The sequence below is a fragment of the Rhipicephalus microplus genome, chromosome 5 (genome assembly GCF_043290135.1).
Source record: "Rhipicephalus microplus isolate Deutch F79 chromosome 5, USDA_Rmic, whole genome shotgun sequence".
Classification (NCBI taxonomy): domain Eukaryota; kingdom Metazoa; phylum Arthropoda; class Arachnida; order Ixodida; family Ixodidae; genus Rhipicephalus; species Rhipicephalus microplus.
Genome location: NC_134704.1, coordinates 8,316,691 through 8,333,523, shown reverse-complemented (window position 1 = coordinate 8,333,523; position 16,833 = coordinate 8,316,691). Strand labels below are relative to the sequence as shown.

General features: G+C 44.7%; 1 protein-coding gene across 1 annotated transcript in view; it reads left to right on the top strand.

Moving 5' to 3' along the window:
• LOC119175053 (structural maintenance of chromosomes flexible hinge domain-containing protein 1) overlaps positions 1–16,833 on the top strand; it is a 274,681-nt gene that overhangs the window by 23,286 nt on the left and 234,562 nt on the right. The window contains exons 6-9 of the mRNA XM_037426232.2: positions 3,781–3,923; positions 10,003–10,120; positions 13,310–13,429; positions 16,348–16,511. Of these exons, the coding sequence (XP_037282129.2) occupies positions 3,781–3,923; positions 10,003–10,120; positions 13,310–13,429; positions 16,348–16,511 (545 nt within the window). The remainder of the gene's footprint in view (positions 1–3,780; positions 3,924–10,002; positions 10,121–13,309; positions 13,430–16,347; positions 16,512–16,833) is intronic.

The window sequence follows — 16,833 nt, the reverse complement described above, 5'->3', positions numbered from 1 at the left end:
AGATTAACCCATGTGGGGTTCGAAACGTTGCGTACTAGGGTCAGGTCAGGGGATGAGTCCCTTGACACTGAGTTACCTATGTGTGTGGGGGTAGAGAGGTCGTTAAGTAACATGAGATTGTGTTGAGTGATGTGTGTTTGTAAGTGGCGTCCTTTCTGTGTTGTGCGATTGTAACCCCATTGTACATGGGGGGCGTTGAAGTCCCCCGCGATGATGAGGGGATGGTTGCCTGCTATCTGCGTCGCTTTAGTTAGTAGTGTGGTGAATGTTTCTGTGCTGTGTGAAGGTGAACTGTACACGTTAAGGATAAATACCGATTGCTTAATGTGAGCGCTGGGGATAATTTCTATCATCTGATGCTCTATTTTGAGGTCTGGGCGTACTGCATGTGTCGTGTAAGCATAAGGCTTAGCCACACAAGTGGCTATCCCTCGAGCTTTGTTCCCACAGACGGCCTCAACTCTGTATCCGCGAAGAGCGAATCGGTCGATACGCGTTTCCTGCAGGAGAATGACGGCCGGTCGTTGGGTCATAGAGCCAATGAATTGTTGTAACGTTTCTCTCCGCGTATGGAGGGTACTTGCGTTCCATTGCCAAATTGTGAATGATTGTGACGACGCCATTTTAAGGTCTAGGTATTTGCCCAGCGCGCTTACTGCGTGCCAGGTCCTCCTCCAACACCTTAGTCCTCGCGTCTATTTGTGCTGGCCATGCAGCCAACTCGATAAGTTGTTTTTGCATGCTCTCTAGTTTAGCGTTGAAAGCGCTATACTCGGCCGTGGTCTCTGCGCGGTACTGCTCTAGTATCGCGTATATATTGGCTGTAAACCGGTCAAAATCGGATTGCTCTTCGGCCTGGAGCGTCGGGCCTGCCCGTTTCTTAGCGCCGCGTATCGAGACGGGGCCGCTGATAATGAAACCCTCGCGCGATTCAGGGGCCTGTTGTTTTGCTAGCTCTTCTTTAAGCGATTGGATTTCTTTAGCCTGCTCCACATACATGCGTTTTAACTGTGCTAGTTCTGGGTCAGGTTGCTGTGGCGAGTGTCCCTGACGCTGCGCTGCGTGGGCCTCACCTTTGCATGCCACCTTGTCGGCCCAGGTAGGCTGGTCAGTGGGTGTAGGATTTCGTGGGCCTAGAGGAGGTCCTTGCGGTTTGGTGGTCTTGGCAGGAACCGGGCTGGTTGCTGGGGTGGGTGTTTGCTGCTGGGCTTGCTTTCGTCGGCGACGGCGCTGACGACGACGGGGCACCAGGTAAGGCAGCTGGTAGCGATGTCGGCATTCGCGGTCGCCTGTGCGGTGTGCTTCACCGCATAAGGCACACACTGGTTGGTTGCACACGTGTGGGTTGTCCGTTGGTAAGTGTCCGCAGTGGTCGCAGACCTTGGTTGAAGGAGTGGGGCCCACGTCTTGGCGATGGCCCACTTGGCCGCAGGTACGGCAGGTGTCTATTTGGCGCTTATACAACGTGCAGCGGTAGATGACCTGGCCGCAGTAGACGTAGTTGGGCACTTTGAGCCCGTTGAAGATCAGAATCACAGTTTCAGTGTTCTTGATGCGACGCGCTCCCAGTAGGCTTGAGTTGCGCGGTTGGATTAGCATGCGGTTGAGTGCGGCGTCGTCAAAGTCAGTGTCGACGCCGCGAATCACGCCTCGGCTCGTGATACCGGCAGGTGAGAGGTAGGCCGTGACCGGGTGTCTCTGGTCGGTGAGGATGATCTCTGTTACTCGGCTGTACGCTGCTGCATTAGTAGCGCTGGGCGTACTGACGACAAAAATGTTTTGCATCGAGTTGGGACAAATAATGTCCTCCTCCGTTACCGACGGCGCTAGCTGAGCTGCCATGGTTAGTGCGGCGAGAATCCTGTGCGGGCTGCAGGCTTGCACGTTGAGGCCGCCTCCCGGTCGCACAATCACTCGATTGTGACTACGTTGCATTGCCGGCAGTCGGCTCGCAGCTGCGACGCGTCGTAGAGTAGCGTTCGGCGTCGCTGTCGCGCCTCGTTGCGTTCCAGGCTGGCGGGCTGCGTGTGACTTCGCTCGCGATTCTTGCCGTCTTTTTAGAACGGAGAACCATCCGTTTCCTTGTAATTCCTCGGGGGTGACGTCGTCCCCTTCCATGGCAATCTGCTGCGGCATCTCGCAGCTGGCGTGCGAGCGCCGTAGGCGGGGAGGCTGGCCTAACCTCGCCTAGGCTTAGCTCGCTGGTGCAGCGAAAAGGCCTCTAAAATGATGAAAAACGAGCCCACCTTGGTGAACCAGGTGTCGAAATGTTCAGGTGAACTTCGCGGAAGAGGGTCCGTGCAGCTCAGGAAGATTCGAGGCCGTTGACCGGTCAGAATCGGCATTAGCAGCGGAGTGCGATAGGTGTGCGTCTGCACACCAGTCTGAGAGACGCTCACCTCTCTGAAAGCTTAGGAGTTTGTCTTAAAGCAGTCGAGTTGCCCACATCAGGATAGATCGCGCTCTTACTCAAATGAACAAGCTCTGGTTCGATAATAATTCCTGGTAATTTTTTTTCACCTTTTTGACCATAACGTGGTTGTGAATCTATACACAGCACGGGTAGGTGACTCACATGTTTGCGTTATATTTGCGGAAATTTTTAATACTTTCACTACGACGGCTTTTCAAAATAATGAATGATTCTTAACATTTCTGTGAGATTCACTGTATCAAGATTTCACTGTATTGTACAAGCTTCACTAAATGCAAAAGATGCCTGCCTTTAATAGGTTTAAAGAGCAGTCATGTTCGTCACATAGATGGTAAAGCATTCAGAAAGGCAATGCGTCTGCATTTGCAGTAATTTCATTTTATTTTTGTTTTACGGAATTCTGTGTGTCATGGAGGCTTTGTAGTGTACAGCGTACCCCGAATGAGCACGACCACTAGCGTGGGTTCAGTCTTAGCGAGCGGCAGGGTCGTGTTCACTGTCGCCTCGCGTGACTAATTCCGCTGCACATGCACGTTCGGACAGCCAAGGCGACGAGCGCAGCTTAACAAGCACAGAGTACTGCTCTCAAACAAGTCGCAACACTTTATTGTCTGGGGCAACACCAAAAAAAGCAGTACTGCCACCGTTGCAAGAGGCCGCAGGAAAGCAAACGAGGCTTATCCAATGATGGGCGAGAAGTACAACACAAAGGGTGCCTGGAGCGTGTCTCCGTGGGCAAAAGGGATTTATGGTGACACGCCGCTGAGAGCCTGCGACTATGCTGCGGGCTCTCATGATCTCTGGCCGCAGGGCCCGATTGCTCGAGCAAGGGCAAACTCCGCTCGTGCCGACGGACTTCGGAGGTGGGTAGAGAGGGCATGAATGAGGCACTAGTAGTGCCAAGCCTGCATTCGGACATGTAGGAAATTGTGTTTCCGCTCCACTGATGGCGTTGGCTATTTGTTGTGTCTTCATTTTCGTGGACCAGTGATGTTTACTTTGATTTACTCATTGTGACGCACGCAAATTTTTGTGATGAACTGTGAGGACATGACTCACCTGGTGACAGGAGACTCCAACAAGTCTGTGGTGCTTTGCACCTAACACAAACGGAGACGCCAGAACGAGTATAAGCAGGGGTTAACAGAAAAAAAAAACAATGTATTAAATTATTTTATCCTTCTGGCACACAAAAGGCTTATTCACGCAAGAACCCTCTTTCCGTTTCACCTCCGCTGCCTGTACGACCTTGGATTAAAGTTCAAAACTGCTTCACTGTAATAATTAATCTGTTGAAGTGCACATCTCTCTCTTGTGTGCCTTGTGTGATGATGTGCTCTCTGCAGTACCTGGACGACAGCTCGCAGCAGGAGAGGAGCACCATCCTTGTACTGGACAATGGCTGTGGCATGACCTCCTGGCAGCTCAACAACTGGGCCATCTACCGGCTGTCCAAATTCATTCGCAAGGACAAGGCACTGCAGCTTGTGTGAGTTCAGCAGTGACATCAGTTTTTCTCTCTCGAGTACTACTCGCCTGCATTTCGAGCTTCTAGCTTTTTGGGCAATCTCTTTTCGTAGTGGCTTGGGTGCATTTCAGAATCCATCTCATTTTCCTGTGCTGCGCTGTGCCGCTTTGCTAGGTGATTGATAGGGGCAGGGACAATGAATATTGCTTTACTCGGGGACAACTTTCTGTGGCAATGAAGAGAAAGCTGCAGGGGTGGAGCTAAACCACATGTACTCCTCTGTGAAGAAGTCTTGCTCAACTCGGTTGCCGGCCATGTTCAAATAATACCACTTCATAGAATTTGCTATGTCTGCTTACACAGCTATTTGTGAGCGAAATTCGACACAAGCTTCTTCGGCGATTTAGCGAAATAGCTGGAGGGTGATGAGCACTTACCCAAAGACCAAGACGTCATTTTCCCTGTGAGCTGCACCTAAAACGTGCAAAGTTTTCAGACATGCGAAAATCCGAAATGGCACTTCATGAAACAAAACAAATAATAATATCTCCTTGGTTCGTGCGGCGTCTTTATATAAACGGTATCCTGTAGAAAATAAAGTAATGTTTTTTATTATCTTCACACAAAAAACACTGGCGCATTTGTGGGACTATTCTTCAGCAGTGGTACATGCCTACTTTTGTTCTGTAGCCTTCCCTTCATTGCCACAGAAAGTTGTCCCTGAGTATAAAAGCGTCGTTTCGTGACATTCGCGCTAGAAAGAGGGCATGTACACTGTGGCGTTGTGAAAAAGATATAAAGAGCTTTGTGATGAAGGCACATATAACAAGGAAGCAGTTGGCAATTCATGATTTCCTTAACAGGTCTGACAAGCAGTAAATGGCCAGTAAACTTGTAGACCTTGCACTTTTGCTTTTTGTTCATTGTGCGTAGTTAGAGTTTAAAAACGCTTAGAAATTTTTTAAATGTGATAAAATCAATGCCTAATCATAATTTGTGGTGTCACTTCACCCAGAGCAATATATCTGAGAACTTCTGATAATTCAAACTTCTTGATAATTCAAACAAAATTCAGAGGTCCCTTTAAATTTGAATCGACTGACTGTACTTCTCTTTAGACCAATTCACTCTGGTGCCAGCAAGCGTATGTGTTACACGCAAATTCAGTTGTTGTAGTGAATCTCATAATAATGTTTTTTTTTGTGATTAACAAATATTTCAAAGACTCCCATCAGATGCCCATTGATTTAAGGGAAGACGCGAGTCGAACCCCTCCCCCCCCTTTTTTTTTCCAAGATTACATATATTTTGTTTTTATTTGCTTTTACAAGTTCAGTTTGTCTACTTTCACAACAAAAAAATTGAAGATTGTAATTAAACTCAAAGTAGGATAAAATCGCTTTTAAACAGCACAATGTGGCTGCTAAATACTAAAAGAGCTCATTAAAAAATTGAATATTGTAATTAAACTTAAAGTAGGATAAAATCGCTTTTAAACAGCACAATGTGGCTGCTAAATACTAAAAGAGCTCATTAAAAATTGAAGATTGTAATTAAACTCGAAGTAGGATAACATCGCTTTCAAAGAACACAATGTGGCTGCTAAAAACTAATAAGAGCTCATTGTCTAGACTGTCCTTGAAATCACCACCTGGCTTGCATTTTGCATGAGCAGTTCACGAAAGCCATACGCTCAAAATAACAATGATTGCCAGGCTCTCATGATGGAAGAAATCATAGATGAACAATGACTTGTATCTTTGAAATGCATATTTCTAAAGATCCATTTTTAGGCAACTTCTTGAGTTTAGGTTTCATGTTTTGGCACTGATAGCGAGATCATGATGAAATTTTGTGTTCCTTCACATGTGTTCCTTCACATGTGTTCCTTCATATGTTCCTTCACATGTGACGGATGCAAGTATCACATTTAAAACTTAATATCGCCCACATCGTCTGTATAATTTTTACGAACATAAAACAAGAAATTAGTGTTGGCTGAGGATGTTAAGAATTCTCACGTAAAATTTTTTTGTCTTATACAGTCGACGACCGATAATTCCGACTCCTCGGGGAACGCAAATAAGTCCGAATTATTGAAAGTCCGAAAAAACGAATGCGTCAGAAAAAAAATACTTTTATTGACACTTAAATCTACCGGTGGCTGAAAAAAGTCGTTAATGCGTTGCTGCATGCACTTCCGCTTACGTGCAAGCAAGTCCGCCTGTATCTCCGCCACTGTGATAGGATCGCTGTACGACGACGAAAGAACAGCGAGGGCTCGAGACAGGTCCGCATGCGACGGCTCCGGAGCACACGGTGCGTCATCATCGTCAGAGTCAGAACCGCTGTTTGATGGTTGTGGAACCTGCTCAATTATGTCGCAGTCATTCAATTCGGCACACGACGACACTGCACTGTCGACATTTGCACAGTCTTCAAACGTAACAGTGTCGGGAATCGGCACACCGCAGCCTCGCAGGTCGTCGATAGCGTCCGCACCTGAGCTCGATGCGCTGGGCGGCAGGTCCGGCTCTTCAGTTGCATTGTCGGGTTCTTCAGCTGTAGGGTCGGCGGTGTCGGGCTCACTACGCAACGTAAATCCGGCGTGCCGGAAACAGTTGCTGATCGTGTTTGCCGACACTGCCTTCCAGGCATCAGCAAGCATGCTCACGGCTGACATCAAATCAACGTTGTATTTTATCTGGCTCTCTAAGCAGAGCAACACGCGCTGCAGCATGCGTGAACAATACAGCACCTTCAAATTCTTGATGATACCTTGGTCCATAGGTTGCAGAATACTGGTCGTATTCGGCGGCAGGTATTATAGCTCGATGGCTTTCAGACAGCTGATCGGCTCATTGGCAGTACAGTTATCTACGAACAAAAGGACCTTGCGCTCTTGCAATTCAAACTTTCGGTCCAATTTTCCGACATACTCTTCGAACAGCTTCTGCGTGACCCACGCCTTCGTATTGGCTTCTTACTAGACAGGCAAATTATTTTACCCTTAAAACATCGAGGGTTTTTCGATTTCCCGATTACCAGCAGCGGGAGCTTTTTCATGCCAGAAGCGTTGCAGCCGACAACGACAGTGACTGGTTCCTTGCTCAGTTTACCTCCGTGGCAAGGTTCGCCAGAACGGGCGAGTGTCTTCTCCGGTAGTAGCTTATAGAAAAGCCCGGTTTTATCGATGTTAAAGGTGTCGTCAGCCGAGTAGCGCCGAAGCAGCTCTACCAACTTTCCACCGCGGTAGTTCTCTACCAGTGTGTTATCCACGGCACCGCTCTCACCGCACATTTTTTTGAAAGCGAGGTCGTACTGCTTTTTAATGTTCCGGAGCCAGCCATCGCTGAACCTAAATCCATCAATGCCAAGGCGAAGTGCCAATGTCTCGGCCTTTTGCTTCAAGAGGTGGCCGGAAACGGGAACCCGTTGAGCGACGGTAGCATTAAGCCAAATGCTCAACGCTTCTTCCAACTGCCGATGAACACCTTGGCGCACCCTCTTTTGTTCACTTCCGGATGGTGTCTCCGTCACGCCTAAAATCTTGTCCTTATTCTTCATGTAGTCCGATATGGTTTGCTTCGAAATGTTGAACTCTCGAGCAACTGCGACTTGCAGACGACCACTGAGCACTCGCTGAATGATGGCTGCTTTCTTTGCCATGGTTAGCGTTGTATATCAGCCGCGTTTCGTCGACGCGGCCCATAGCGTGAGGGCGCCGTTGGTGCCATTTAGCTTCAGATCTTGTGAGACAGCTGGACGGGAAAATAAAGCATCTCAAAATAAATATGAACGCGCACATAATTCAGCAAAATGCTGTACCGCACATACATGTGACAGAATGGCGGCGATAGCCGCACAGCGAGGGTGGCGAGGGTATACAGGAACCGGAATCTGGGATGATCGCGATGTCGATACGATCCCCCACAGTTGAGCCGTGCCTCCAAGATTGGCATTTTCAAGTACAAATCTCTGAGGCATAAAGTTGCGATCGAAATAAAGCCTCATAGATTACCAATTAGCTTTCGTTTGGATCTCTGAGGCCATACTTTGTATGGCATGAGTGCCGGAGGAGATAATGGCTGCCGATTCGGCATGCGCGACAGTCGGGCAGGGTCCGAATTATCGAATGGGCAGGGTCCGATTTATCGAATGTAGATCTGGCAGCTGTCCGAAATATCGGTCGTCTTTACACATTACTTCTATTGGACCATCGGCGGTGCTGCGCGACTGTCCGAATTACCGAGCATGTCCGAATTATCGGTGTCCGATTTATCGGTCGGGGACTGTAAATAACTTTTAAACCCTTATATATCTTATAAACACTTTCTTGATAGTTATTTGCATCCTACAGTTAATATGGAACAATACGAGCCATTAATGACTCAGAATCATAAATGTTTGCCCCAAAACTATCTATACTTTACACAGTCACGGTGCAAAACGAAAACTGTGCAAGTTACCATAAAACTAAATACATACAGTAAACCTCATTCATTGGAACTCTGTCATTTTGAAATTGCATTTAATTTGAAGGATCTTTGTGGTCCCGTATTTTGAAGTGCAAGTTTGAGTGGATAATTTGAAGTGGCAGTCAGCACCAGTCCGGTTAATTTGAAAACTTTAGGTGCTTTGTGCCAATTCGTGTTGCTGATTTTGTCTTAAGTCTGCTGAACCTCGGCCCTTATGAGCCACAAGGCAACGCAGCGTAGTGACACTGGTTGATGAAAGATGAATCACCCCAGCCACACTTCTTCCAGCAAAAAAAAAAAAAGGGGGGGGGGAGGGGCTGTCTTGTGAATAATTTGTGTGCGCTCGGGAAAAAAGACGTGCTTCACTGTACCACAGTGGTGACACGCAGGCAGCATGTGGCATGTTTCTCGAAACAGCGCATCATGATTTTCTGATTATTTCTGGAAGTATAAAGAAAAATAGCAAAGGTCAGTCTGATGCAATTCTGGATGTATGCAAACTTGCGATTGGCAGTTGCGCTAGCAATTAGTTCTTGCCTGAACGCCTATTTTGAAAACTCAGTTCGAAGACTTCATTGATGTTTTCCAGCCAAAACATCATCGCAAGTTCTGTCATACTGGCTATTATTGAATTCTTTATTTTATCAGAAAGGATGGGCGAATTGTCGCATCACAACATACTGACGCTGCAAGGAGCATGCTCCCCGTGTGTCACCTCTGTATTGCAGAGGAGCATGCCTTTTCTGCAGGCACACATTTTAACTGCTCACGGGACTTTTTTTTTTTTTTTTTTTCGCTGGCAGCATTTTTGGTTGGAACACTGTGCAGTCACACATACTGATGGGCTAAACAGCGTCATCATCATTGCTGCCAGCCTTTTTTTTTATTTTTGTAAACAGTATGGCGGATGCTCAAGTTGCACTGGCGATATAGATTTGCACAATTTAAGTGTGCCACGAATGCATTTCAGCAGTTTTTGAATGCAGTTAATGTTATGAGAGTAGATTTTCGCACACGCTCGTTTCAAAAGTTTTGTCGTTGAGGGATTGCGGTAAAAATATTTTTCATAGTCGTGAGTTACGAAATGCATTGACACCTATGAGCATTCGCTGGTGCTTTGAAGATACTCCTTCATTGTGGTTGCCTTGGGATCTCTTTATTGCGGGTTTCGGGTGTACTTCATAAGGGGGAAGGGGGGAAGCACACCTTTTAGCGCTGCAAACAATGCCCAGCTTCATATGTGCCGCTATCATTGCTGTTGAAAATCCCAATTATTTCTATGTGCCTGCACTATTTTGAATGCCGATACTATCTCTATCACACCCCAAAAAACTGTGCTCATGTTAAAACCAGGTAAGTATGCCTATGCACTGACAAATAAAATTGGCATGTTCTTGTAGCTCTTATTGGGTGATTGTCAGAAGAACTGCAAGTAGTCCAGTTATATTAGACTTTAAGAAATTTTGGGGTTTGATTGCTGGAAGGAAGAAAGGGTTGCTTAGCTACACTAGGAATTTCGATGGATGTATTCCTCTTGTTTGAAACTTGGCTGATAGCAGGTTATTTGATATTTTAGAGTAGCTTTGGGGAAATTTTCTGTAATATAATTTTTTTTATTTCAGAGAAGACGGTAACTCTGATGAAGGGGCTCAGCACAAGCCTCGGTTTCTCAACAGTGAGATCTCTTACTTTGGAGCTGGTGGCAAACAAGCTATTTTCTTCATTGGCAACTCAACGAGGGTAAGTCTACCTTGTTTCATGTGTGGTCATGTGCCACATTCGATCCTGGGTCTCTGAAGATGGTTGTGAAATACTGTTAAACCCCTTAGAAGAGGCATGCTCTGGACAGTAATTGTTGTCTTTTATATGAGATGTCTCTTAAAGGTAGAGAATGCATTTTCTTATCAACCCTTACTTTATTGTGGGCACACTTGTGTCTTTTATATCGGTGTCTCTTATAAAAGGGATCGACTGTAGTTTGACACATAGATAATTTATAATAATAACTGCTGGGTTTTCACGTCCCAAAACCACGATATCACGATAGACACCGTAGTGGGGCACTTGGGAATTTTGACCACCAGGTGTTCTTTAACGTGCACCGACATCACACTTGGGCCTCTCGTATTTCGTCTCCATTGAAATGCGACCGTTGGGACTGAGATCGAACCTGCGACCTTCGGGTCAGCAGCCAAGCACCTTGACTGCTACACCATCATGGTTGACTATTGATAATTTGAGGTACAAAATATGCAGACTAATTAGGGCTTATTTTAATGCATTGCATACCTTGAAATGTATTTTGAAAAGTGTAACAAGTACTAGCATGCAAATTCGCTCACAATTTGTAAGAGAAACCAGGTGACAAATTCTTTTGCACGTTACTGTAAACTCATCTTGCTTTTTTGCACTGTCAGATTTATTTGAAATCAGCACACCAATACATATAAACTCGCCAAGTTTCACTGAAATCGATACAGAATAAAAAAAAATGTTGATTCTTATCTTTCTCCATAAAGCAGCAACAACAACAAAAAAAGGCTGATCTTTGTCTTGGAATCAGTATGACACTAAAGTGAAACATGTTTTCACAGAGGTAGTTGCACATTTATTATGCATCGTTTCACCACAAGAGAGAAGGAATCAACGCTACAGCAACGAATTGAAGAAAGGCAAGCAGGTGGAAACTTGAAGTGCCCAGCTCGAGCAGAAAGCACGCACGAAATGAGCATACACAGGACGTGCACAAAAGACATGCCCGCGCATGAAGCGATATGCAAGGAGTGACAACTTTCAGACCGTGCATTTTGCTATCTTTGTCTCGCTACTGATGACGAAAATGGGCTGAGGTTGAAGAGCTCTGAGGACTGCCAAATTGTATATAGTGTATATAAATGGATTGTCGTATGCATGTGGGAGGTAGTGGCCAGATACTGCACCAGGGTGGCCACTCTGGTGAGGGAGTGCGTTCCCGGCGGTGGTTACCGGTGAGGCCGCACCCCAGGCCTCTTAATGCCGTTCCATCAACACGCGTTTTTTTTTTTTTTTTTTTTAAGTCCGGTTGGGAACTGCGCGGCACCGGCAGCAGCAAGCACAGGACCGGGTTAACTGGCGAAACATGGGAGAGGCCTTTGTCCTGCAGTGGACGTAGTCAGGCTGATGATGATGATGATGATGATGAAATGGATTGTCATTAGCAAGCTTGACAATGTGCACTTCGTGGCGCAGTGGTTTTAGGCCACACGCTGCGTGTGAGACGTCGCAGGTTTGAGGCTCGGCTGCGTAACTTCTCATTTTTTTCTGTGCTATCTGTTGGTGAATATTTTACGTCACATCTGTGATGGAAATAAGTCAGTAGAGCTGTGATGGAGCCCAGCATAAAACAGTTTCGTGTTAAAAAAAGGGGAAGGGGTGGGTCTCTTTGCATCCGTTTCTGAATAGCTTCGAGGCATTCTTCATAAGAGTGCTGTTTCATCAGCTTCTTTTTCTTGGCTCTAATTTATTGCATGACCTTCCAGCTAATGCTTTTGGCATATTTGGGATCAAATTATTGGAGAAATCTGTTATCGTGTAGTTTGGCTTGTATATATGATGGTTTAACATGTTTAACACAATACAATGAACTTCCATTATACATTCCTTAATCTCGGGGCTGCTCGCTTTTAATGTTGAATCAATTTGGTTGTGACAAAATCTTCGTGGAAATAATGTATTAAAAACCTTGGTTATATGAAGCAATCTTATGCTGACCGCACATGATATGATGACTTTCTGATTCTGCCTGAGAAAAAAAAACGCACTCTACTTGTATTGAACCCCAGCCAAATATTTTTAAGTGCAAAGATAAGAACTTGCGTTCTCCTAGGTTGCTTATCACAAAAGTAGAAAGTGAGACAGTGTGTCTTAGATTAAAAAAATTATTCTCCTAGCTGTTCGTGGGCTTCTGTGTATGTCTTTATTGCATGCATATAAAGGGTTGTTACCTAGACAAGCTCTATCCACACAGAGTAGCTTCAGCTTGCCAGAAAGCTCATCTTTGAGGTCTGAATATTTTCACGTTCTTGATCCGTGAAAACTTTTTCTGGTCGATTTATCACCTGCCTTTGCGGTCCTCACAGCCTCAGACCTTCAGCGCACAAAAGTACACGATGCAGCTATTTTCACTGTTCAAAACGACTTTAGCTTTGTTAATGTTCATGATAATAATGAGACATCACCAGTTGCGCTTCACAAGGCTACAAGTTGCGATGCGCACAACTCAAATCGTGCACAGAGGCATTCTACGCACACGTTTACGCAAACTCTTGGGTCATTCCTATTATGCGATAGTGATGACACTTGTCTGGTTTTTATAACAGGAAATTGTTGCCAACCTGGTTACCCTTTCGCTTGCAGGCAGTTTTCGGACTGAATTTATTGAGAGAAAGAAACATGTTAGATTCGATTTTGAAAATTTGAGAATAAAGATTAGTTCACACCTGTTTAAACTAAGTAATGCTGCCATAGCCCTCATTTTCAGAAATAATTTCATCTACTTTTCTTTGAGAAGCACAAGGTCGTTCTGAGGGCTTATTCGTCCTGCTGAGAGCTTACTCAAGTGGTCTGTACTCGTTTTTTGAGCAAGGCTAAGATTTACTGCCTATATTTTTAGTGTTTTGATTATACCACGCTTGGATTAGCGACGATCTTGTGTGGTCCCCTGAAAGTCATATAATCGAGGTTCTAGTGTATTGTGTTATTTAATATTCACTTTGGCTCGAATTTCGATACTCGAAGTGTGAATATTGAAAGTGATGGGAATTGTTTCTGTACTGTTTGTACAAAAATCAAGGTGAAGACTGTGACTTGAATGCTTCATTCATTCATTTGTAGTTATTTATTTTTCTGGCAGGACATGACATTTCATGCTGTAACATCTCTCATTTACAGATGATAACAAAGCCGAAAGGTTCCAAAGATGTTCATGAGCTAGTCATCTCTAAGGATGAGTTTGAGCGGCGTGAGAAAGAAAAAGGGCTCATCTACTCTGGCAACATACTGAACAGAAAGGTATTTCTTCACTTTTTGCAAGGTTTTATGCAAACAAAAGGAAAGTTAGCCTGAGTGACTGACAGTTAGGCATGTTAGTTCATGGTCCTAAGTGTTGAATTTTGCAAACAGACAGGGACTAAAAGAAACGACGATGACACATGTTTTGTGGTTGGACAGTGTGTTCAGAATTGAAATATTCATGGCTAGGCTGCTCCTCATGCTCAGATGGGCATCTGGATATGTAAAAAGTGTTTGAAGCTATGTTTATGTCCATGCCATCTCATATCGCATTTGGCCTTAAATCGAACATCTGCAACTTGCTCGGTGATCTGAAAATACATCATAATATTGCATTATGAGGGCGTAGTACAGGCCTTGTCTGTGTGGTGTCTTTGCTAGTTCTACACGGGGTAGTGAAGGTGAGCTGATCATCGAATTGAGAAGAGTCAAATTAACAAGATTTTGAAGGCACAAGTCCTCGCTGTCTCATTAAATGCGGATAGTAACCATTGGGGTCAACATAAATGGTTCATTGGTGGTGCAATCGTGCCCTGTCCCATTTTGCTACAATTGCATATCCTTGTGTCAACTGCGCCGAATTTCACTAGTCCACTTGCTTAGATGGTGTTGGATCGTTTTTGGACCAATAGTATTCTTGGTTGCAAAAAACACTACTAGAGGGAGAGGTTCAATAATGCCGTTGGTGCCTTCTTCTCCATGGATTCCAGCGATGCGCTTTTTGTTGTTTTTCAGCCCAACTGAAGTCTCAATGCTGCCACATGTCGCCATTGATGAAAGAATGGCATGCCATCGACAGACTCATATTTGTTGCGAAACTGTCGATAACGTGTAGAGAACGGGTGTTCTTTTTTATATTACTGTTTATTCACAAGTACTTCACATGCTGTAGTGTAGCCACCGCTGCCAAGTGGCAGCAGCCATCGGAACCGTGCTCTGTAAACTGTGTCTTCATGTGAATGAAGATTTGGCCATGCACAACTTTGCTTGATATTTCACAAAAAGTGTTGCCTCTTCATCACCACAACATTTTTTGGTATGCAACGATCAAAAATGGCTAAAAAATTAATTTCCTGCAAAACTTGTTTTCGGGCTGTTTGTACCTCGGAGCACTTACTCTCAAATTACTAACACTTCGGTAGGAAAAATGCGATAAAATGAACCTTTAAAGCACTCCAGGAGCAGTAAAATGCCCCCCAAAAAACATTTGTTCGAACTTTGTGCGCAAGCCATGAGCATTATAGTGGGCCGAGCAGCGCTATCTTGAGCTAGATTTTAAGTTGTTTCCTTTGTGCGTAATTTGTGCCATCTCATAATGGCATCGTCTAAGCAGAATGGCCGTCGTTGGGGTTTTCGGGAGGTTGTTTTCGACTTGCTCATCAGCTCTCGCTCAGCGCGCATTTTCATTGCGCCGTATGTAGTCTCTTATTAGCTGACGGGGCCGGCGAACTTACGTTTCACATTGGCTGGCGAGACCTACACATTTTTTTCTTGTGCGTTTGACGTTGTCACTGTCCAATCGTGTGCGTCTGCTTTTGCGCTCGTGCACGTTTCTCGATGCACCGTGTTCGGATCTTGCATCGGTAGTTTATCCACGCGATCGAGATGCCTAAAGACTCTTGTTTGAAACCGTCCTCGCAACGAGCTTTTGGAAGCGGTTTTAGAAGCATCGTTTACACTTGCTTTAAGGTGTCGATTTCGTAATCTGTTGTCAAGCGTCTGTTGATTAGATTACACATGTCACACTTTCATGAGTTTGGTGAACACATTCAATGGGTGAGTGCCCTTCGCTATGCTTGCGTAACAGCAACAAAAATGACCTTAGCACCTAATGTCATTCGCAGGGATGACATTACAGGTGCCGTGTGACAAGTGTATAATTACTGCCATGGTCAAGAGGCCAACCAACTGCAGCTTGGAGTAAACATGTATGCCAGTGCATATTTCAAGGCATTTTCATCGCCCTGTCTCATGACACCAATATGTGCAAACAATGTTAGTGCTCGGCTTATGAGAAAGAGTGGGCTTGTGCAAATATTCGAGCAGTTCAAATAGTCAAATGAATATTATAGTATTCAATTATTGTTTTGATTCTAATTTAAAGTATTCAAAGTATCATAACTGAACAAATAGGTGTGTACTTGGTTCGTGATTGATCTTCCTGTGAAAGTGGTTTCACTGCTGTGATTGAATGCTATACCGTGAAGCCACTTTTCTAAGGAATATCCGCGCTGCTGCAAAGCCTCACTTCTAAGTTAAATGAGCATATTGCACACTCCTTCCTCGAGTTTTGTTACCGCCCCATTACACTGTCAGTAATTCTAAGCGCAAACCGCAACTGCTTTGTTTGAGAAGCTTCAAGACTGTAGAAGATCGTTTTGTTAAGATTACGCTCACTTCGCCGACATTACAGATTATTGTGAAACCTTCGTGGCCACTAGCGATGACGCTATAATGTTCGATGGCACGTGTATAAATGCTGACACGCTTTACTGCTTGTCAGTTGATCGACCGCTGCCGCTCTGCTCGCCGCTATCAGTGCCAGTGTCTTGCTGTAATCTGGCTTTCCTTTTACATGGTCACAAGTTCGGCCCAAATAAACAGTTTAATATTCGACCTGCAGTCTGTTCCCTTCGTCAAATCATGACCCCAGGACAATAATACCTTCTATTGTAGTAAGACGGTAAGTTGGGCCAGTTGGTTAGGATCTATCGTGACACTCAAACTTACATTGCAAAATATGAAAACTTTCGAATGAAGCGGGATTTTGAAATAACCAAGTTCAAATAATAAAGCTTTACAGAATAATTTTTGAAGTCTATTTGAACATGTTCGGCTAAACACTATTCGCCTTGAACCTAAAATTTACGATTTGCACAAGCCTAATGAAGAGTTGCATTTTATGACTGTATTTGCAGCCTGGAGATGCGAGTCACGTCAGCATAGAAGAGGAAGGGCTGCAGGAAATCATAGCAGATGAAGTCAACAAAGAGCAGTTCACCTGTGTGGTCATCTGGGGCATCTCTAGTGAACATGTTCAGTTTCTGAAACACAACTTCAGCACTTGGTGTTCTCAGCTGGCGTGAGTTCACTCTTGTCTTCCATTGTATGTTGTAGATGTGAAGGGATTGTTGGAATGTAGAAGGCATTGCATTTAAGATTGGAAGGCTAGCCTCACGAGTTTTTTTTTTTTTTAGTTCTCATAAAACTCGCTTTCCATCTGAAGAAGGTCAGAAAGAACAAAAGAAAAGAATCTAAGGAAACTACAGTTGCTGATCAATTTTCCGGACCTGACTGAGACTACAATATACTAGAAGGATTGAACAGTCCAAGAAACTTGCATCAATGGGATGTTTATTTATATTGGTAGCAGCCTAGAACAATCTCCAATAATGCCCTGTTCA